The 23,567-nt window shown below is 36.2% G+C and overlaps 1 protein-coding gene across 1 annotated transcript; it reads right to left on the bottom strand.

Annotated features, from left to right (window-relative positions):
* Positions 1-268: 268 nt before the first annotated feature.
* On the bottom strand, positions 269-23,348 carry TMED5 (transmembrane p24 trafficking protein 5). Its single transcript, XM_045547514.1, has 4 exons — positions 22,707-23,348; positions 9,501-9,598; positions 1,947-2,130; positions 269-928 (listed from the first exon to the last, which is right to left on the bottom strand). The coding sequence occupies exons 1-4, from the start codon at positions 22,893-22,895 to the stop codon at positions 710-712; spliced, it is 690 nt and encodes a 229-aa protein (XP_045403470.1). The 5' UTR covers positions 22,896-23,348; the 3' UTR covers positions 269-709.
* Positions 23,349-23,567: the final 219 nt, after the last annotated feature.

Raw genomic sequence — 23,567 nt, 5'->3', positions numbered from 1 at the left:
GCAAGCTTTACTATATATTCTTCACTTCAGAGAGAAAACCTGACCTAATTTTAATCAGGAAATTATAACTTTGCATTTTTAAGAATTATCAAAATGTCAACTTTTGGGATGTAGGCTAGGTATATAAAACTAATACTTTTTGCTATATTTTACATTGAAAGATATTTGGATATAAAAATCTCCAAAATCTAATTGTATTTCAAAGCTATGCACCTATTTACATTACAGGAGATGCATATGTAAATAGAGAAAAGTTGAACCTTTGTCTTCTAAAGATATGTTTAATCCATAATTAATTTTCAGATGATTTATAACTTAATATATTGAATACCTCTACAATTAATTTGTAATTGCCACATTTACAAAGAAAGTTCCAGGTAAGAGAACGTTTGAAAAACAGACTGGTGTTGCACTTAGGCCCACTGTTCATTTAAATCACCTATGACATTTGTAAAATTTAGGAAAATTTAGTTATTAATATGGCTTCACTGAATTAAACCTATTCTGCAAAATGTTCAAGTCACACACTTAAGTACAACTGGACCAATAAGATTATTTGCACAGAAAGTGAAGGCTTTCCTTTCACATTAAAATTATACTCATGATGCCTGAAAACAATTTGGAAAAGACTATCAGTGGTCTTGACTGTAATAGTTTACTGTCTTTTTATGCCTTTCTTTTAAATGTTAAGTACTTTAGTTTTGGAGTTTTAAGTTCTGCTTTTCCTCTTGTCTTCAAATAGACTCTTCAGCATATAAACTTGAATGGCTGACACCACCACCATGACCACTAAATTAACCATAGACCAGAAGTTGACTCTATCAAAGTTGCTTTCTTGTATGTTTCGATCACGAGCTTCAAATGCCCTAAGCAGAGTTTGTATGTGACCACTTTTGCTTAGTCTGGACTTGATGCTGTTAATGGATTCCTGGAGATAAATAGAATAATTTAAATATTAAAGAATGTTCAGAAATTTTAAGTTAATTTTAAAATGAGCTTCATGTTAGTTTTTTATCCAAACCCAATTTTATGATAGAGGGGTACACAATGCAATTAAGGGACAGGTACTACTTATATTACCTAAAGATCCTCTGTAAGGTTATGTAGTTCTCCTGATACATTTAAATTATTTATAAACAGTTATTTAACAAGGGAACAAAGCTATTGTGAATTGCAAATAGATAATATGAAACTATGTGAATGGCACAGCACCAAGAATTTTACATACATTATCTCTTTCTTAGTACTTACACAATCATAAGAAAATGATTATTTTTAGAGATGGAGTCTTGCTCTGTTGTCCAGGCTGGAATGCAGTGGCTACTCACAGGTACCATCACAGCACACTGCAGCCTCAAATTCCTGACCTCAAGCAATCCTCCTACGTAGTTGGGACTACAGGTACATGCCACTGCGCCTGGCAAATGATTTAGTTTTTAAAACCTAATTAATGATAACCTTTATGTATTTACCTATTATATAACACCTTGTGTTTATATTTTCTTCTTTGAATATTAGTCTGACCAATTTAGTGTCTAGCAAAATACCCAATGTTTTAATCTCACAAAGCAGTGAAATTAGAAAATATTTCATTTTAGACGTATATACTATATAATCAAAAGTATAATCTATTTATAATATAAAAATGTTCCAATATCACATTTATAAAACAAGCTTACCAAGATGCATTCTAAGTTGCATATCTTCTAAAAAAAGCTATTTTTATAATAGAGTCCTGGTGAGATAAGTGATTTGAAAAGGCTATATGAATAGAAGATAAAATTGAGATTTGAAATGATGTCCAAGTATTTATGGCAAAATAGGAAAATACTAGAAACAGATTTTCCTGGATAACGCAGATAAAATGCTTCATTCAGTGCCTATCACCGTACTGACGCCTCTGGATGTTAATAGTTTTTATTATTTTATTAAAAAACCATACTGACCAGTATGTCTTCCAGTTTCATATCCAACATATCTGTGCCAGTAATATATTTCTTCCAATCTTCTTGTTCTTGTGCCTGTTCTCCCATATTATCCAGGATTAATTCAAAGAAAATCACCTTCTCAGAAATGGTGCTGAATGTATTGTCAAAGCAGAACATGTAGTCACCAATTTCAGTTTCTACACTGTATAAAAAAAAGTACATGTCTTTAGTTATCTTCACTTCTATTTGGGATCAAAGGAAAAACAACTAAAGGTAAAAAAGAAATAACATGATTTCTAATTGGACAGCTTACCTATAAATTTCCTTTGTATGAAAGAAAAATTATAATTTCTTGGGAAAGAGGTAACCTGGAAATACATACATTTAAGTACTTGCAACTTAGACATGCTTGCCATTTACTCAGTAGTAAATTATGGTAAATGACCTAATTTTTGGAAAAGGATAGGATTAAAAACCTAGATACGTAATAACCCATAATAAACTTTAATATTTATACATTATTAGAAGTAGTTTTACTGTGAGTTTGATTCATATGCAAATGCTACCAACCTGCCCTTCAATTGAGATTAATCTGTAAATTGAGTTTTGTTTTGTTTTTGAAAGCAGTGATGGACTGTCCTAAGTGTTTTCTTCCAGGCCTCCTACTGATTAAGTATATTTCTGTCATACAGTGTACAAAGGTTAGAGATGAAGTCTGTGGCCAGCAGAATTTACTCTCAGTGGCTTTTCCTTTATTGAATAAATGCCATTCACATCTCAACTGAACTTATTATGATTTTGGTCTCATTACTTCCACATTCAAGATAATTGGCCTGGGCAGAGTTAATTTAGCAAAGTGGTTTTCTAATGACTTTTTGTGGAGAGAAACTTTAAGAAGCAAAATATTCCACAGGCTAATGACATTTACTACTGCTGTCTTCAAACAACAAACACCATTTCCTTGAATGAATAGCAAAAGTGGTTTACAGGCCGGGCGCTAGCACTCTGGGAGATCAAGGTGGGAGGATCACTCAAGGTCAGGAGTTCAAGACCAGCCTGAGCAAGAGCAAGACCCTGTCTCTACTAAAAATAGAAAGAAATGATTTGGACAGCTAAAAATATATCTAGATAAAATTAGCCGGGCATGGTGGCGCATGCCTGTAGTCCCAGCTACTCAGGAGGCTGGGGCAGAAAGATTGCTTGAGCCCAGGTGTTTGAGGTTGCTGTGAGCTGGGCTGACGCCACGGCACTCTAGCCCAGGCAACAGAGCGAGACTGTCTCAAAAAAAAAAACAAAAAAAAGTGGTTTACATTTTTATAATATATCAGCAAAGTGTCTGTTGTTCAGTTAATCATTTCACAAGAGACTACTGCTAACACTTTAAAAAACTAGTTAAAAGCCAACTCAAAGTCAGGCACGGTGGTGCATGCCTATAGTCCCAGCTACTTGGGAGGCTGGTGGATTGCTTGGAGCCTAGAAGTTTAAGACCAGTCTGGGGAATACAGCAAGACCCTATCTAAAAAAGAGAAAAAAGCAACAACAAAAAAACCCAACTTAAACACTCTTTTAAGTCTATGTAAATCTACTGAGTTTATAAAATTATCCTGTGAGAACTACTGTTTCAGATGACAGATACATATATGGTTTTTTATTGTCACAGAGCAGTTGTAATTTACAAAGGGCCTTTTATAAAAATTCAGTATACCTAATGTACACACATTAAATGAATTAATCTTGTCAGTTTTCTCTATTCTAATGATATTTCTAATAAAGGCTTTGATATGTCTAGCAATGTTTTCTATTTACTTAGATGAACTTCTAAGTAAATGTACCTTTCCAGCTGCATTTTAAACTGCTTATCACTTGATTCTATTCAATTTCTTAAAGTGGCTTCAGTTAGAATTGCAGTGGGGATTTGGAGTGAGAACTGCCCTGGATTACTTATCCTTTGTGGTCCAGCATTACGTTCTGTTGTAGCACTCTAATATCCTGAATTTCTTCATCTTTATTAAACTGGACATTAACTTGTACTTCCTTTTGTCTTAAAATATCTTGTCTATACTTCCTTTTGGTTGACATGCAGCATTATGCAATCATGGTTGACACAAGCAGGACCCAAGCTATACTTCTCATATTAAGATCTTCAATGAAACTCTATTTGGAAACAGATCCATTTGGAAACCTGTCAGTTTTGAGGTGTCACAAATCAAAGGATGTCAGAGCTTAAAGGCAACTTAAATGCCTAAAACTGAGCAAACTTCCTTCCTTATAATTTTCCAGATTATGCCCTCAGTGCTACCTTGTATGTGAGACAGTGAGATGGGGAGGAGGTTCAAGAAACCAGGAAGGGAGTGTAAAATGTTGAATTAAAAGAAAGGCATGTATGTATACATGTACTCCAGGCAGATTTCTATATTCTCCCATGTGATTTAAGGACTCAAGGGCCAGGCTACTAAAAACTGGGGAGAGAAGCAAATGGATGACATGAGGATAGGGGCTGACATCACAAAAACAAATCTTCCTTAAACATGTGCTGTTCTTAAATGTCCTGCCTATGCCACGTACTCACTTTAGCAAAGAAAACCTGAATTGTTCTTTTGCTCTACCTAAGATCATTGTTTTCTTTTTGGGCATGCCCTCTTAGACTCACTACATCTATCAAGACTCTGTCCATTTGAAAATTTTCAGATTCTACTGTTTTGCTTCTCTCCAATTACTGGTTTTTCCACCAATTCACTTTTATCTCTTTATGATGTATTACTATGTAATGACTATTGATGTGACTTTCCACATTTTTTTAAAGTTCACACTAGAAAAACACAATTCAAATTGTGTTTCAGTCTGTTGTGACTATCCATGGAAGGTTGATATAAATGATTTTGAAGTTTTCTTATTGCCAGTGCACTGGATCACTTAAGTCTTTAGGAGGCTTGCATTATTTTCTATAGCCCTCTGAATACATCATGGGATTCTGATCTTTTAAGCCAATTTTCATCTTTTTTGCTATTTCCAACATAGTATTTTTGTTTAATCATAAGCAAAATACTCAGCAATGTGAACAGATTTTAATATATATACTACAAATAGTAATAGCAAAGACTTGTATACCTGTTCATAATTTACACTCTGCTTTCACATATTTCATCTCTCGTAATCCTTACCATCACATTTAGAAGTAGGCACAATTAACCTTTTCAAAGTTAAGTTAAATGAGGTTCAAACAGGTTAAGATACTAGCCTATGATCATGCAGCCTGTTATGGACATAGATGAAGCTTGGTTATCTGACTCTCAAGTTAATTGATCTTTCTACAGTATGGCTCAGAGCCTGTCTGCATTCTTTGTAATCCCCTCAATTATGTCAAACCTTTGTCTTTTGAGGATGTATTTAACCTTTGGACAGAGCCTGAACAAATTCCGGTGAAGACAGTGGAGAGCAATTTTAAAAGGAAAAAACTGGGTGCATTGGCTCAGGCCTGTAATTCCAGCGACTCAGCAGGCTGAAGCAGGAGGATCTCTTGAGGCCAGGCATTTGAGACCAGCCTGGGCAATACAGGTAGACTCTCTCTGTAAAAAAATAAAAAAATTAGCCAGGCCTGGTGGTGCATGCCTAGAGGCCCAGCTACTTGGGAGGCTGTGGCAAGAGGATTGCATGAGCCCAGGAATTTGAGGCTGCAGAGGCTGCAGTGAGCTATGATTACGCCACTGCACTCTGGCCTGGGCAACAGAGCCAGACTCCCATCTCAAAAAATAAAAATACATAAAAATAAGAAAAAAATTCTTTTAAAAACAGGAAAAAAACAAAGTAATATGACCCAAATGTGGGGCATTTCCTAAAGAAAATTTTACATCATATTCTGATTAATGTATTCACTATTATAGTAACTATATAACCAGTAAACATGACTATTCTGAAGGACAGCATTCACTTAGACCATGTATTCTCAATAGGGGTGATATTGCTTGGAAAGGGGCAAAATATTCTTAGATAATAATGGTCTGTGGCAATCCTACCTGACAAAATCTTATTCCCTAGAATTCAGTTTTCTCTCATTGGGTTTTCCTGTGTATCTCACAAGCAGCACAAATTCATCGATGATAACACAAAATTTATGTAAGAACAATGCTACAAAACTATGGTGAATAAACAGCTGCGATTAGAGGACTTTTGATTGATCGATCTTGAAGTCATATTGCAAGAAGTGGCCTGCAACATGACTAGTGACTGCTGTTGGCTCCCTTATGTTTGATCCTCAATGCTTTTTTTGAGAATTAAATAAAACTAGTTTATATTTTATTATTTTAATTCTACAAGGGTAATTTAGCCTGTCATAAGTTATGCCAAGTGCTGGAAAAAAATTTCAATAATATCTGAATGACTAGTACCTATTTAAAATTAGTTTCCCATATGAAGTTAAAAGTTAATTTCACTAAAAATAATTTTTAAGAAGTTAATATAATTTTTCAAGCATTTTATTAATACTTTTGCTGAAAAAATAAGTTTTGAATGATTTTTAAAACTTTACATTGCTATTATATATTTATATAAATTGCTACTTTGCATATATAACTGATATATTACTAATTTAAGCAAAGAAATTACATTAACAGTTATTTAGAAGATAGTTAAAAAGTTAAATTTAATTTTAAGCTTTTTAATTTTTAACTTTAGTTTTAATTTTATTTAACTCAACTGTATTTAGTCATTCTTAACCCTGCATTGAATAAAAAGAGTAAGCTTTGTGCCTATTCTTTTTATGTATAAAGCACAGATATACATACAGTACATAACACATATGCAGTATACCTGTGGTATTAAAATTCCATAGGGGAATGACTAGGAAAAAGAATGTCTACAAAGGCTCCAAGAGGGGGAAGAGAGTAAAAATAAAAAATGGTTGAGAAACACTGCCTCAGATGTATGAGCTTCAGCATGTGTACAACAAACAAAAATGCCTTAATTCTTTACAGTCATTCCTATATCAATCTCTTTCTATTAATAAATCTGTGTTGACTGCTTTTGGTAGAAAGGAGTTTTATTACTACAAATGATACAAAATATTATTCAAAGAAAAATGCATAAGAGAAAATTTTCCTTTTAAGTAGAACAAAAAGCATACATAAATAGTTCAAAATGTGTAAGTTCTGGGCCGGGTGCGGTGGCTCATGCCTGTAATCCTAGCACTCTGGGAGGCTGAGGCGGGTGGATCCCTCAAGGTCAGGAGTTCGAGACCAGCCTGAGCAAGAGTGAGACCCCATCTCTACTAAAAATAGAAATAAATTATCTGGCCAACTAGAAATATATATATATAAAAAAAAAAAATGAGCCGGGCATGGTGGCGCATGCCTGTAGTCCCAGCTACTCGGGAGGCTGAGGCAGAAGGATTGCTTAAGCCCAGGAGATTGAGGTTGCCGTGAGCTAGGCTGACGCCCCAGCACTCACTCTAGCCTGGGCAACAAAACGAGACTCTGTCTCAAAAAAAAAAAAAAAAAAAGTGTAAGTTCTGGTAGGTAATATTAATCCAATAGTCTAGAAAAATGCATTTATGTGTAACTCCTCATTCCAGGTAGTGCTAGACAAATAGATATTACTTAAGTTGTTTAGTTCTCTGTTTGGAGATGTTTTTACTAATCCTGACTACTAGAAGGATAATGTCTGTTTCAAAGATTTACTTAAGAAAAACCAGTGTCATACTGAGATTTTAGTTGCCTTTACAAAACTATAGCTAAAGTAAAAGTTTTGTTTAAATCTAATTTTTAGAAAGTAGATTTGTAAATTTGGTATAGTTAGTAAGAGTGAGTTGGACTGCCTGGGTTTATATCCTGGCTTTGCTGTTCACTACCTGTGTAACCTTCAGCAACTTACTTAACTGTTCTATGCCTCAATTTCCTCATCAGTAAAATGGTAACAATATTATGTACGTCAAAGGATTGTGGTCATGAAAAGTGGTTAGAACACTGGCCTGGCACATCAAAAGAACACAATAAATGTGAACTATTATAAATTCAATTCTTTTCCCTCAATAGTTTAACGAGAGGTGATTCTATGCAAGAAAGCAATAAGATACCTTTTTTCCTAACAGTTAATTTTAATTTATCTCTATAAGGGATTAGATAATTAAGGAGAAATAAAAATTGACAGAAATTTTTATACATTTTTTATATTCTGAAATTTAAAGATAAATTACATTTTTAGTTCTTGTTCATTCACTTACCAAAGAGAAAATATATTTAATTCCAAGTATATCAATCTAAACTGATTTTTAAAATTGCTATTTCTCTTATTTATTAATAGTTAATGCAAGTATTTTTCTGAGCTCTGCATAGGTAAAATACTATTTAAAAAAGCATTTTCAATGAATATCCTAAGAATACGGTTGAGACATTTTTTCCCTCATTCATTCATACATGTATCCAGTGTTTACCGAGTATCAATTACGTGCCAGGCATTTAGTTAACAAAGACCAATAATTTTAATAATAGCTAGTACTTACAAAATAGTGCTATGTGCCAGGGATGTTCTAAGCATCATATGGTAGAAGGCAAGAGTTTTGGTCCATCCTGTCTCCCTGCAGGCTTATTTAACTTCTCTGAGCCTTCTTGTCTGTAAAATGGTAGTCCAGAATCAAAGAATCTATATCATAGTGGGTTGGAAAGATTAATTTAGAAGCATATAACATGCCAACCCTTATTTATGGCAAATATTAGATACTCTGTTCTTCCTCTTCCTATAAACTCACAGTTTAGTTTAACATAATACTGACTAAAAAAATGCTATTGTGAAATAATTGGATGAAACAGGGTAAACGTACCCGTGAGATATGAAAAAAAGGAAGTGAGATGTCAGAAGAGCATATATGGTCTTTTGTCAAACCCTGAACTCAAAGAGTTATAACAAGTATTTTCTTTCTATATACTTTCTCATGGTCAGATCTTTTACTTTCAGATAATTACCTTTACTTTTTAGATAATTACCTTCCAATTATCTAAAAAGAGTGAGGTCTGAGTAACAAAAACCAATTTATACTCAGATACATATATGCACACAGATATACTGTACTATTCTTTTGAGAAATAAAACTATGTGCAAAGATGGTATAGCCAGCAGCTCAAGAAACTTTAAGACATGTACCTGGAACAGTAACTTTTTTTTTTTTTTGAGGCAGGGTCTTGTTCTGTCCCCCAAGCTGGAGTGCAGGGGTGCAATCATAGCTCACTGCAGCCTCGAGCTCTAGAACAGTAGCTTTTAGTTAAAATGGAAAGCCTGTGCTAGCCAGAAAGGCAGGTTTAAGATACCACAACAGAGTGAATGCAATACCTAGGGAATACTAATCTATTAACTAAAGCAAAGAAAAAATTTAGTCAGGATCAAAACAAAATGCCTAAACAAAAAGAAAAAGGTTAATGGACGAAGTTTTAGTTTATAAGATGGCCCATTATTGTGGACTGTTTAAAATCATATGAAATTATCTAATACTGACACTTAGTACTGAATGTGCTAAATTTTCCTCCCTTGAAGATAACTCACTGGTATTATTCAGCCAAAGGAACTCAACTAAAAGAGATTACTTACGTGTGAACTCCATCTGATTTTCTTTGTTCAAAAACTAAGGTTTTGCCTTCTGGAGAGGCAAGATGGAAATCAATATCTAATCCTGCTCCATCTAAAACCTGTAGAAGATCACACAAGAGAAAAACATATTACAAATTCTGAAAATAAAAAATTATATAAAGTAGATCATATGATGTGAAGATTTTCTTTCTAAACCTAGAGGAATAAGAAAGCCAACAGAGTCATTAGGGCTAGAAAGGAGCTGAAAGTTCATCTAGTTCAATTCTGTTCATTTTTGGAACTTGTCCCTTCCTTACCCATTTCTCTTGCCATCACCTAAATTTAGACTTATGGATGTTATGGAAATAAATCTTCCCGAAACAATGCCTTCATTGAGAAGCCCTGGAAAGTGGACAGAAACACAGAGGTCAGTTCAAATGTTGGGCCTTTCTACTTAAAACTTAGGTTATTTAAGGACATTCTCTACAACATTTTTGAGTTTGTTTCCTCTTTAATAAAAGAATAATTAACTACTTCTTAGCCTGGAATTGAAGACCTCCATGATCTGACTCCAAGTGACTACTTTTTTTTTTGAGACAGGGTCTCACTGTGTTGCCCCAGGTAGAGTGCAGTGGAGTCATCATTGCTCACTGCAACCTCAAACTCCTGGGCTAAAGAGATCCTCCTGCCTCAGCCTCCTGAGCAGGTAGGACTATAGGGATGTGCCACCATACCTGGCTAATTTTTCTATTTTTTATAGAGATGGGGTCTTGCTCTTGCTCAGGCTGGTCTTGAACTCCTGACCTCAAGCAATCCTCCTGCTTTGGTCTCCCAAAGTGCTAGGACTACAGGTGTAAGCCACCATGCCCGGCCTCCAAGTAACTTCTTTAACACATTCTTCTACTGCTCCCCAATATGAACTGTGTATTCCGAGCAGGTCAGTTCATTTACTGGCCAATGAATATGATCTGTTCCTTTATAATCCAAAAATCTCCTTTCTACTTAAAACTTAGGTAGCACTCTAGCCCAGGCCACAGAGTGAGATTCTGTCTCAAAAAAAAAAAAAAAAAAAAACTTTGGTAATTTAGGACATTCTTTATATGAAGATGATGATAGCAGCTAACAATAATAGTTTATGCCACAAACTGTTTCAAATGCTTTACGTGGATTAATTTATTACTTATAACAATTCTATTTTTTCTTTTTTTTTTTCACTACCCCTGCCTGCCTCCTACTTATAACAATTCTAAAAGGTAGGTCTTATTATTCTTATTTAGTAAAAAAGCAAAACAAAAACCAAAAATTGAGTCATAGAGAAGTCATCTTTCCCAAGTAATATAGCAAATAAGTGGCATGATCAAAATTTGAACTCAGCAATCTGCCTCCAGAGTAATTTTTAATAAGTATGCTATGTTGCCTCTAGTGCTGTTCCATTCTCCTGAATAGTTTTTCATCAAATTGTACCCATTCTTCAAGAGTCAGCTTAAGTCCTTTGAAATGTCCTCTGAATCGTCCTACTGAGTACTCCTCTCATGTTCTCCCTTGTACTCCTATAGAATGTATGTCTATCCTTTGTTTGGCACTTAATCATACATTATCTGGAACCTTATTTTTAGAATTCCCTTAGCACAACTTGTAAGGTATCTTTATGGACACCTATGCGGCACATCCAATGCAGATGATATGATGGGTGAAAATTTTATACATTGCTCATTATGTTTGTAACTCTAAGGGTATTGGTCCTAACAATGGTATTATAAATATTTTGATTTTTTTTGTCATGGATGCAAATATTTAATAAATACATATTTTCATCATCCTATACAAATTAAAGTGTCTTAGTTTTTCCCTGTAGATCTGTGTCTGCTCATCTCTCTTCCTGTCTTCCTCTTTTTCATTTCTCTCCCCCTTTTTCTCTTCTGTATTTATAGTGTTTGTTAAAATGCAACAAAATATTTATTTGGAACACTATATAGTACAGCCTATTAAAGAAAGCCCTATACCCAACGGCTACTCTTTTTCTTAAATAGCATTCCATTTTATTTTTCTTGGCAGCGTTAATGTCATGATATAAAAGATTACCTACTGCTGCATTCTTATTGATCAACAAAACTGGTTGCAAATGGCTGGCTAAATATACACAACTCTTTTTCTCCTTTAAATTTCTGGAAGATATTCCACTGAGCAAAGGATATATCTAGCTACTAATATTTGTCAATCTCAAAATCCTCAATTAGACTAGAGAAACACCAAATATTTATTGAAACTGATGCCTTCTTTTTCATACTATTGATTTTTATCAGAGGATCAAATTCTGAAAAAATAGTTAATGTAAAGAAACAGACTTAAAAATATATATCCTCAGAGAAATTCAAGAATGTAACATCCATAAAAAACAAAGATGTAAATATGAAAAAGTTCTTAGAGAAACCAAAAACGTGATTGCCAAAATAAAACCTTAACAGATGGAATGACAACAGAATGAACATGGATGGAGACTAAGAATCAGAGAATAAGAAGGAGCAAAGATTCTCAGAACAAGGTAAAAAACTATAGATGAAAAAATAGTATGAGAGAAATGGGTTAGAGACTTCGTGGACAGAGCTAAAGATTTCTAATATCCATCTAATAAACATCTTAAAAGAAGAGAACTTAGAGAAGGGAAAGGATGAAATCATTAAAGATGAGAAGAAAAAATTCTTATTTCAAAAGATAAAAATCTTTAGACTGAGAGGATCTAATAAATGTGAAGCAGGATAAATGGAAAAGACTCAAAAATCCTACAGACTTTTTCAAAGGATTTAAAAAGAACCTAGAAATTTCCAAAGTGAAACAGCAGAAGTAGTAGAGAACTGCAAAATAACAAGAATTGCGATTGGCATCAGAACCCAGACATGTAACACTAGATGTAAAGAAAAAAAAATAATGGAGCCACATCATCAATGTTCCCAGATTAAAAAAAAATTATACTTACTGAAGTGATAGCAAATATAAAACTATTTGCCTGGTGCAGTGGCATATACCTTAGTCCCAGCTACTCGGGAGGCTGAGGCAGAAGGATCACCTGAGGCCAGGAGTGCAACACTGTAATATGCCTGTGAATAGCCACTGCACCCCAACCTGGGCAACATAATGAGGCCCAATCTCTTAAAATATTTAATAAATAAAGTTATTTTCAGATAGCCAAGGACTCAAAACATTCTAAAAGAATTACTCAAGGATACCTTCCAAAAAACATATCCATTAAATCAGAAAAGAAGCAATATAATAAAGCTAAGAAAAGATTTCAGTAAAACAAAGTTAAAAAGCAATTATTGGTAGTGGCTGGTCAGGCTTAATGAGAATATTAAAAGTGATTTTAAAAATATAGAAACTTAATTAAAAATACATAACATGTACTTTAAAAATGATATAAAAAACAAAATAATACCATAACCAATTTGGAAATATATTAATAATACACAGATAACCTGAAATCTTCCCACTATAAAACCCCTGGAAATGCTAGATTATATTTTGAAACAATTCTTTCAACTGCATAGCCAGGGCAAAGTGAAAAAAAAAAAACAAAACAGAAATGAAAACCAGAGTGGTAAGTAGAAGTTTCTGGAGGGAGTTAACTTGTCATAGTTACTTAGGAGTTTAGGGTTTAATACTCTGAGGACAGGGGATGAGGATTTGGGGCTGAATTATGTAGGGAGCAGCAACTGAGAACTATGCATAAAGCTAAGATCTTTGAAGGGACACACCTTCAGTAAAAAGGTGAAATTTGAAAGAAAAAAAAAAAAAAGGTCAATCAGTACAGAGACCACAAGAAAGCTTGTCCATCTTGGCCTCCAGTCATATGAGAAAAAGTAATATAAACTTGGCAGATAATTCATCTACAGGCTCTCACATCAAGCAAATTTGTAGTTCAAATTTTCACTACCCATGTGTTCAGAGATCCAAGCAGAGAAATTAATATAAAAAGTAGTCCTCCATCATGGAATGCCTGGAAGAAGCAAACGTAAAATCTTTCTGGAGGGCCATATTCTCAACCTAGGCCATATAAGATTCACACAAGATAAAGTCCTATTAAGCAGGAGTATGATAGGCAGCTTCTGATATGGCTCCCAATGATCCCTGCCTTTCTGGTATTCACACTCTTGTGTAATAAACATAATATGGGAAAAGTGATAGGATGTCACTTCCGTGATTAGGTTACAAAAGATTGTTAACTTCCATCTTGCTAGCTTACTATCTCCTGCTGGCACTCTCTCTTGCCCTCTCACTCACTCTGATGAAGTAAAACTGCCATGTTGTAGATGCTTTATAGAAAGGCTCACATGGCAAGAAATAAGGAAACCCTCTAACAGCATGTAAAGAACTGAAGCCTTAGTCCAACCACCTGTGAGGAACTGAATCTTGTCAACAACCATGGGTGAGCTTAGCTCCTTCTCAATTGAACCTGAGACAACTGCAGCCTTGTGAGAGATCCAGAGTAGAAGACCCAGTTAAGCAGCAACCAATTTCCTGATGCACAGGAACTATAAGCTAGTAAATGTTGTTTTAAGCCACTAAATTTTGGGGTTAATTAGTTTTATATCAATAGATAACTAATAGATCTATTATACATACAGAAAGGAGAGCATCAGGCAGGGAATAAATGAAGGTAAAAGAAAAACTTGTATTTTTTCCTATCTTAATTGATCTAATAAATAGATAACTGTTCAAAGTAATAATAGCAACAATGTATTGGGTGATTACAGCATATGGGTAAGTGAAATGAATGACAAGCTAGAAGGGCAAGGAAGAATTAGGAATATTCTGTTATAAGGTACCTGTACTACCCATGAAACAGTAGTGTTATTTAAAAGTGGACGTAGATTAGTTGTATATGTATATTACAAACTCTAGGAAAACCACAAAAAACTTTTAGAGTATAACTCATATGTTAAGACAGGAGAGAAAGTAGAGTTACATAAAGTGCTCAGTAAAAACCAGAGAAGCAGAAAAAGAAGGGAAGATTAAAAAAAAGAATAAGTACAATGAATAGAAAGGAGTTACAAACATGGTGATATTAATCCAATGGTATCAATGAGCTCTTTATGGATGGTCTAAATATCCCAATTAAAAGACAGAACTAGGCTGGGCGCGGTGGCTCACGCCTGTAATCCTAGCACTCTGGGAGGCCGAGGCAGGTGGATTGCTCGAGGTCAGGAGTTTGAGACCAGCCTGAACAAGAGCGAGACCCCGTCTCTACTAAAAATAGAAAGAAATTATATGGCCAACTAAAAATCTATATAGAAAAAATTAGCCGGTTGTAGTGGTGCATGCCTGTAGTCCCAGCTACTCGGGAGGCTGAGGCAGTAGGACCACTTAAGCCGAGGAGTCTGACTGAGGTTGCTGTGAGCTAGGCTGACGCCATGGCACTCATTCTAGCCTGGGCAACAAAGCGAGACTCTGTCTCAAAAAAAAAAAAAGAACTGCCAGAGTGGGTAACAAAACGAGACCCAACTATAAGCTGTCTATGAGAAACCCATTCTAAATATAAAAACAGATTAAAAGTAAATGGATGGAGAAAGATATACCATGCTAACACTAATCAAAACAAATCTGTAATAGGTATATTAATGTCAGACAAAGCAGATTTCAGAACAAGGAAAATTATCAGGGATAAAGAGGGGCATTACCTATGATAAATGGGTCAACTTTCAAAGAAGACATAAGAATCCTTAATGTGTATACAATAACAGTTGCATCAAAATATGTGAGGCAAAAACAGAACTACAAAAAGAAACAGACAAAACCCAATAGTTTTTAAAAATTAAAAATTTTTTTTTTACAAAGAGGATCTTGCTCTGTCACCCAGGCTGGAACACAGTGGCACGATCATAGCTCACTGCAACACCAAACTCCTGGGCTCAAGCAATCCTCCTGCCTCAGCCTCCCAAGTACCCCAGCTAATATTTTTCTATTTTTTATAGAGATGGGGTGGGTCTCACCACATTGCTCAGGCTGGTCTTGAACTCCTGGCCTCAAGCAATCCTCTCACCTTGACCTCCCAAAGTGCTGGGATTACAGGCATGAGCCACTGAGCCCCGCCCAAACCCACTATTATATAATAGTTGGAGATTTCAACATCCGTCTAACATAATCAGCAAATCCAGCAGACCCAGCAGACAAAAAAATCAATAAGGATAATGACCTGAATAGCACCATCAATCGACTGAATCTAATTGACTTTTGAGGAATACTTGATCCAACAACAGCAGAATACACACACATTCTTCTCAAGCCTAAAGCAAAGAGAAGAAAAAATTAAAGCAGAAATCAATGAAATTGATGTCAGGAAATCAACAGAGAATAATCAATGAAACCAAAAGCTGGTTCTTTAAAAAGATCAATAAAACTGATAAACTTCTAGCTAGGCAAACCAAGAAAAGAGAAAAGACACAAATCACTAATATTAGAAATGAAAGCTGGGTCATCACTAATGATCCTATGGACATTAAAAGGATAATAATGGAATATTATTAACAAATCAATACCCACAAATTTGATAACTTAGATGAAATAGACCAATTCCTTGAAAGACACAAAACTTATACAAGGAGAAATAGATAATATGAATAAGGCTTATATCTATTAAAGAAATTGAATCAATAATTTTTTTAAAAAAGGACTCAAAGAAGAAAGGACCAGGTCCAGATGGTTCAAATGTTAAATCCTACCAAATATTTATAGATAAAATGATACCAATTCTCTATAATCTCTTCCAGAAAATAAAAGCTAAGGAAACAATTATTTACTCATTCTATGATGCCAACACTACTCTAATACTAAAACCAGGGAAGACATTACAATAATAGAAAACTACAGATTGATATCTCTCATGAACACAGATGCAAAAATCTTCAACAAAATATTAGTAAATCTAATTCAACAATGTATAAAAAGAATTATAACCATGACCAAGTGGATTTATTTCAAGTATGTAAGGTTGATTCACCATCCAAAAATCAATTAGTGTAATTCATCACATTAACAGGCTAAGGAAGAAAAATCAGATGATCATACCAATGGATGTGAAAAAAACATCTGATAAAATCTAGTATCAATTCATGATATTTAGAAAACTCTTAGCAAACTAGGAATAGAGGGACATGCACTCAAAAAAGAACATTCACAAAAATCCTACAGCTAAGATCACTCTTAATGACAAGAAATTAGAAGTTTTCTTTCTAAAATGAGGAACAAGGCAAGGATGCTCTTCTCTCATCGCTTTTATTCCACACCTTACTGGAAGCCCTAGTAATGTAACATGGCAAGGTATACATATTGAGAAGAAAGAAAGAAAACTCCTTGTTCAAAGATGACATGATTGTGTATGTAGAAATCCCAAAGAATTGCACCAAAAAACCAAAAAACAGTAAGTGATTATAGCCAAGTCTCAGGATACAATATTAATGTACTAAAGTCAACTGCTTTCCTATATACCAACAATGAGCAATTGGAGTTGGAAATAAAAAATATAATACCATCTACATTAACGCTAAAAGAAAGAAAAAATACATAGGTATAAATCTACCAAAATATGTGGATATTGACAAACTGATCCTAAAGTTTATATAGAAAGACAAAAGACCCAGAATAGCCAACACAGTACTGAAGAACAAAGTTAGAGGACTGACACTACCTGACTTCAACACTTAGTATAAAGTTACCGTAATCAAGACAGTGTGGTCCTGGCAAAAGAACTGAGAAATAGATCATTACAACAGAACAAAGAATACAGAAATAAGGAAAAAAGATCAGTGGTTGCCAGGGGTTCAGTTTTGGAAGAGAACATGACTAGGTGGGACACAGGGGATTTTTAATGCTGTGTAACTATTCTGTATGATACTGTAATGGTGAATACATAATATGCATTTGCAAAATGCATAGAACTATATAATACAACACAGAGTGAACCTCAATGTATAATAACTATGAATTGTAGTTCATAATAGTATAACAAAAGTGCTTCAATTGTAACAAATGTATCACACCAATGCAAGATGTTAATAAGAGAGGAAACTATTAATATATGGGAGTGTGGGGGCATATGTGTCCTCAATTATTCTATAAATCTAAAAATCTTCCAAAAACATAAAGTCTATTAATTAAAAAAAAAACACAAAAGAAAACCATGAGAAAAGAACAGGTGTATTAGAAAACCAGGCAGGTATAGAAAAGAAAAAAATAGAACTTCTAGTCATTGCGATTATAAAGTCAATGGAAGAATTAACAGATTAAATTATAGCTGAAAAAAATTAATGAACCACAACAAGATATTACCTCACACCTGTTAAAATGGCTTTTATCAAGAAGATAATAAGTTAGGATGCAGAAAAACGGAATGTAAATTAGTATATTGTTGGTGGGAAAGTTAGTATGAAAAACAATATGGAGGTTCCTCAAAAAACTAAAAATAGAACTACCATATGATCCAGTAATCCTACTTTTTAAACAGACAGGGTCTCACTCTGTTGCCCAGGCTGGTTTTGAATTCCTGACATCAAGCAATCTTCTCACCTCAGCCTCTTGAGGAGCTGAGATTTTGGGTGTGAACCACCACACCCGGCTAAGAATTTTCCAGACTTGTTGAAAGATTTGAATTAAAATCTAAAAACTCAGATTCAAGAAGCACTAAAAAGTCCAAGTAGAATAAATTTAAAATTCTATATTAGACAAACTGTGGTGAAACTGCACAAGTAGAAGATTTAAAAACCTACAAAAGAGAATAGAGATGAACTACAAATATATAACAAACTGAAAGGAAGCTTCAACAGCTATAATGGAAGGCAGAATAAATAAAATATTAATACTATTTTTGATACATTGAGGAAAAAAATCTGTCAATAAAGAATTCTTTAAGCAACTCAATTCTTTAAGCAAATTCAAGAGGGCAGAGGCATGAGAACCAAAGGAAAACTTAAGCCTGAAATCTGTCCTATTTGGACTTTCAGTTATATGAGCCAATGAATTTTTCTTATTGTTAAAAACTGACTTGGGTTGTTTAATTACTTGTAGCTGAAAACTTTGGTAAGGACTATAATAAAAACTATTATATTTTATATTTAAGTTTCGGATTCTTTGTATATCTTAAATTGAGATGGGGTCTTGCTAAATTGCCCATGCTAGTCTCAAACTTGTAGACTCAAGTGATCCTCCCACCTCAGCCTCCCAAGTAGCAGGTACTAAATGAGCACACCACGTTGCCCAGCTCATTTTAATTCAAATAATCATATATGTTTCATCCTGACCAAACCCTATATGCTTTTATGAATATGGAAAAAGGTGTGGAAGAATACACTGCTAGGACAATGACAGCCACCCATTACAGTGATATACAGATTATTTTTTTCTTTGTACATCTTTGTACTGTTTGAGTTACTCTAAGGAAGATGTATATTACTTTTACAATTGGAAGTAAAAAAATACATAAAAATATAAGTTAATCAGAAAACAAAAAACAATACTCAAATGCCAATATTTTTCAAAGAGCAATAAAGTAGTCCTATCTACTTTATACATATAATATGAGGCATGTATACCTGCAGATAAAATGGAGATAAGAGATATTCCAAATGGTATTAGGTATAGTATTATACAAGTAAATTTTTAAAATTAGATGAAATGGCCAATTTACTAGAAAAATACTGGAATTTAACTCAAAATACAAAAATTGAAGAGACTAATAAAAATAAAAGAAATTGACACAGTTCTATTCTCCCCAAATCCTACCGAGATAGTTTTATAAGTTTGGTAAAACTCTGGCTGATATTAACTTCTCAGAATAGACATGTACCACTTTTCCCTCTCTATACTGCTGGCCTTTCAGGCCCTCTAAGGTATCCTTCTGTCTTCTTCAGCCATCTAGGCACATTCTGTTCTGTTTAGCCATTTGTTGTTCTTCTTCCACTTACCCTCTTATGTAATGAAAGCCTGATTATCCTATAGATCCTAACTCCACTCCTGTTTTTCTTCTCTCAATTTCCAGATAAAGTCAAGTCCTAGTGAACACACTCATAGTCTATGCACTTACCTTCATCACACTTATTAGAGTTATAATTTTACATGCATTTGTACAGTGATTTGATTAATGTATGTCCCCACACTTGATTGTATGAGGGCATGGACTATATTTTTACTTACCATTGTATCTCTAGCACCTAGGATAGTGCTGACATATATTAAGCACTCAATAATGATTTAAATTTTTTAATGATCTATTTTATTTATAAGATGTATGTACTGGCACTACCTAAAAAGCAAGAAATGATTAAAAATTTTCAATATGTCACAGTAACCAATGGCAATGTTGGAATGTCTATTCTGTAACACTTAAAAAACTAACTTTAAGACAAAAATCAGTAGTGAGTAGTTACTGGGAAATTAAACAAGTTGGAAAATGTACAAAGGATAGAAGATGATTTTCCTCCTACAAATCCCTCCAACACTGTCTAGGGATTACAGACATTACATGACTTTACTTATTTCCTTAATCAAACAATTGGGCATGGTGGCTCACTTCTGTAATCCTAGCACTTTGGGAGGCCGAGGCAGGAGGACTGCTAGAGGTCAGGTGTTAGAGACCAGCCTGAGCAAGAGCGAGACCCCATCTCTACAAAAAATAGAAAGAAAATTAGCCGGGAATGGTGGTGTGCACCTGCACTTCCAGCTACTCAGGAGACTGAGGCAGGAGGATCACTCGAGCCTGGGAGTTTGAGATTGCAGTGAGCTCTGATCATGCCACTGCCCTCATGCCCTGGCAATAAAGTGAGACCATCTCCAAAAAACAAAACAGAACAAAACAAACAAACGTAAAACACAAACACAACACAAAAAAACCCACACAATTGTTTAGGAGAATGCTTTGGAAGAACAGTCTTTTTAAAAGTCCCTTTAAGAGTGACTAAAGATGTAAAGACAGATATAACTCTAAAGGTGCAAATGTAAAACTAACAGAATATTTACTAGGTGTCAGGGATAGTCTATGAGCATTTATTAACTCATTTTTTCCAGATGAGGTAGTTACAATTATTATCTCTATTTCACAAGTGAGAAGCTCACATAAGCTTTAAGGAGCAGAATCAAGATTTGAACCCAAGCTAAGGTTAAGAGCGGGAGCTACAGACCATAAAAGGTTAGTACTTAAAATAGATTTCCTCCCTAAGATATGGGTAAATACTGAGGAATTTCTGATTAATAATTGTTTTCTTATCTAGACTATTTCACTAACCCCCTAGTTGTTTCACTGCCTTTAATTTTGCTTCCCTTCAATCAGTATTCTGCACTGCACTCACTGATCTGCTTAATTCTTAAATGGACTTGTACAAAATAAGGGAAAAGGTACTAGCATGGCACACAAAGCTATGGGATTCATGATCCATGACCCCAGCCTCCTGGGCTCTCCAATTGCCCTTCTGGCACTCCCACCCTAGGCTTTACAGTCTTAAAGTCTAACAAAACCCAGTATTACATACTACCCACACTCAAACACTCACACTGTGCATTTTTAGAACTATGTGTCTATTCATTTTGCTCCCTTTCCTGAAATGCCCCTTGTTCCTTGCATTCCTGTCTCATGTAAGCATCTTTCTAGATTAAATTTTATTTTCTCCAGGAATCTTCTGCTGAAACCCATAGAAATGACCCTCTCTACTAGCACTTAACTATACTTTATTGAAATAACCGGCCAGGCGCGGTGGCTCAAGCCTGTAATCCTAGCACTTGGGAGGCCCAGGTGGGCACATTGTTTGAGCTCAGGAGTTCGAGACCAGCCTGAGCAAGAGTGAGACCCCGTCTCTACTAAAAATAGAAAGAAACTATATGGACAGCTAAAAATATACATATAGAAAAAATTAGCCAGGCATGGTGGCGCATGTCTGTAGTCCCAGCTACTCGGGAGGCTGAGGCAGAAGGATCGCTTGAGCCCAGGAGTTTGAGGTTGCTGTGAGCTAGGCTGACGCCACGGCACTCTAGCCCGGGCAACAGAGTGAGACTCTGTCTCAAAAAAATAAATAAATAAATAAATAAAAAATAACCTAGGTATGAGCCAGTAATCCTTATTAAACTCCTTGAGAAGAGGGCTTCTTTTTTTCCCCCTCGCAGAATTCCTGGCACATATTAACTGTTCTTTTGAACTTTACTGGAAATCAAGAATTGCTGAGTTCTAGCCTCAGTTTTGCTCACTATATGACTAGATACTTTACTCTCTGTATTTACCTTATGCATCTACATGTAACCGAATCCTAAAGTTCCTTCAGATAAAAATTCTATATAACTTTTTATTTTGCTCTGTAACAATACCAGGTATTAAAAAAAAAGTCTCTACATAAACTTTAAAAAATTAACATTCGATTAAAAATTAAGTAACCTGTAAAAAAATTGAAAGGTGAAATACATCAACGCATTTTTTTTTTTTTGCACTGCTGCCTGGAAACATCGAAATTAGTAGTGTGGAACTAACAAAATTTCTTCTAATTACCCCCTACCAGAATAACTACATAAAATAAGGCGATTCCCCAAGAGTATTATGAAGATACTAAGAAGAAAACAATGACACGAGGCAAATACGATGCTCAATGAAAGAAATGTCATAAAGTTTTAATACAGGATTTGATCTTATCTGGTTTGACAATAATGGATATGTAACTGAAACAGAAATGTACCATTAAATACAGCAACAGCCTCTTTTAAAATATTTAAAAATCGGGTTTAGTAATAATTACGCAGGCACAACTCAAAAATCCGTAACTGAAGCAAAGACAGTGTAGATTTATAATATTGGAACTGGATGAAAGCGGTGAGGGTTATTCAAACAAGTGTCATCACCTCGCCCAATGATGAAGGAGAACGTGTATCAGTCCTGTCTTGTGAAATTCTCAGTATCAGAGCGTGTATTGACTAGAAAAGCAATGGGCGAATTATGAAACAGAGAAATGCCACCGACATCACCGGTTCTTGGCCTCTTTCCGACCGAAGGGGAGACCGCCGGTAGTCGTCAATTCCGGGTTCCGCGTAACTGCTCAGTCCCCGGCCCCGCAAGAGCCCCGCGGAGCCTCGCGCGCCTGGGCGGAGCTGCCCGCTTCCCCGGCGGCCCTCGCCTCCCCACCGCCCGGCCGTCCACAAGCAGTTTCAGAGGCCAACAGGCAGAGCATCTGGGCTAAAGGACGGAGGCTGGCTCTCCTCCGCACTTACTTGGTACTCGATCTCCAGCGAGGCCTTCAGGGGCATGGGCTGGTAGAAACATTCCTTCTGGCCAGCCGGAAGGGTGAAGGTGAAGTCGCTGTCTAAGGAGGGCGTGAAGCCGACCGCCCCAGGCAGCAGCACGGGAGGCAAAGCGGCCAGGAGTAGCACGGGGAAGGGCAACCAGATCCTAACGCCCATTCCTGCTGGGGCGATCTCGGGCTGAAAGCGGCGTGGGAGGTGTATATTGGCGTCTCGGCTCTGCTCTTCCTCCCTGGACTCCTCGTGGTTGGCAGGGAAACTGAAATCTGAAGAAACTCCAGGTGGAGGCCGCGGGGGCGGCAAAGTCTCCCTTCTGAAGGGAAGCGCCGTCCTCGAAAGGGTAGAGACTGAGGGAGGGGCCGGCAGTCCTGTTCCGCAACCTCCTCAGTCTTGGCCCCCTCAGGCCTGGCGTGAGCGCAGGCCGCCTCACACCCGGACGGCCGCAGGTTCCCATTCCTTCCCCCACACCCATGGGCGTCATGATGGCAATTGTGGGAAATGTAGTCCCGGGTGAGCTCGGCGAGCGGGCGCAAACGCGCTCGCCGACCACCATCCCCAGCAGGCTCCGCGCCTCCGGCGTCGCCTCACACGGCGGCTGCGCGGGGGGCGGGGTTGTGCCCGAGGAGGTGCGACCCAACGGCTCCCGCCGCCGTTCGAACTTTGCGCGGCCGGGGTTCGCTGGTTCTCCGCGTCTGGTGTCTGAGGCCTCGGAGAGGGTCCGACGCTTCCAGGCGCGGGGTGCGCGGTCTTCGATTGGGTGTCTTCGCAGCTGCGACTTGGGTGGTAGCGACTGCGCCTTGCGGGTGGAAACCGGCCTACCTGGGAGAGTTT

The sequence above is a fragment of the Lemur catta genome, chromosome 3, assembly GCF_020740605.2.
Source record: "Lemur catta isolate mLemCat1 chromosome 3, mLemCat1.pri, whole genome shotgun sequence".
NCBI classification, from domain to species: Eukaryota; Metazoa; Chordata; class Mammalia; order Primates; family Lemuridae; genus Lemur; species Lemur catta.
This window is presented reverse-complemented; position numbering and strand designations above follow the sequence as displayed.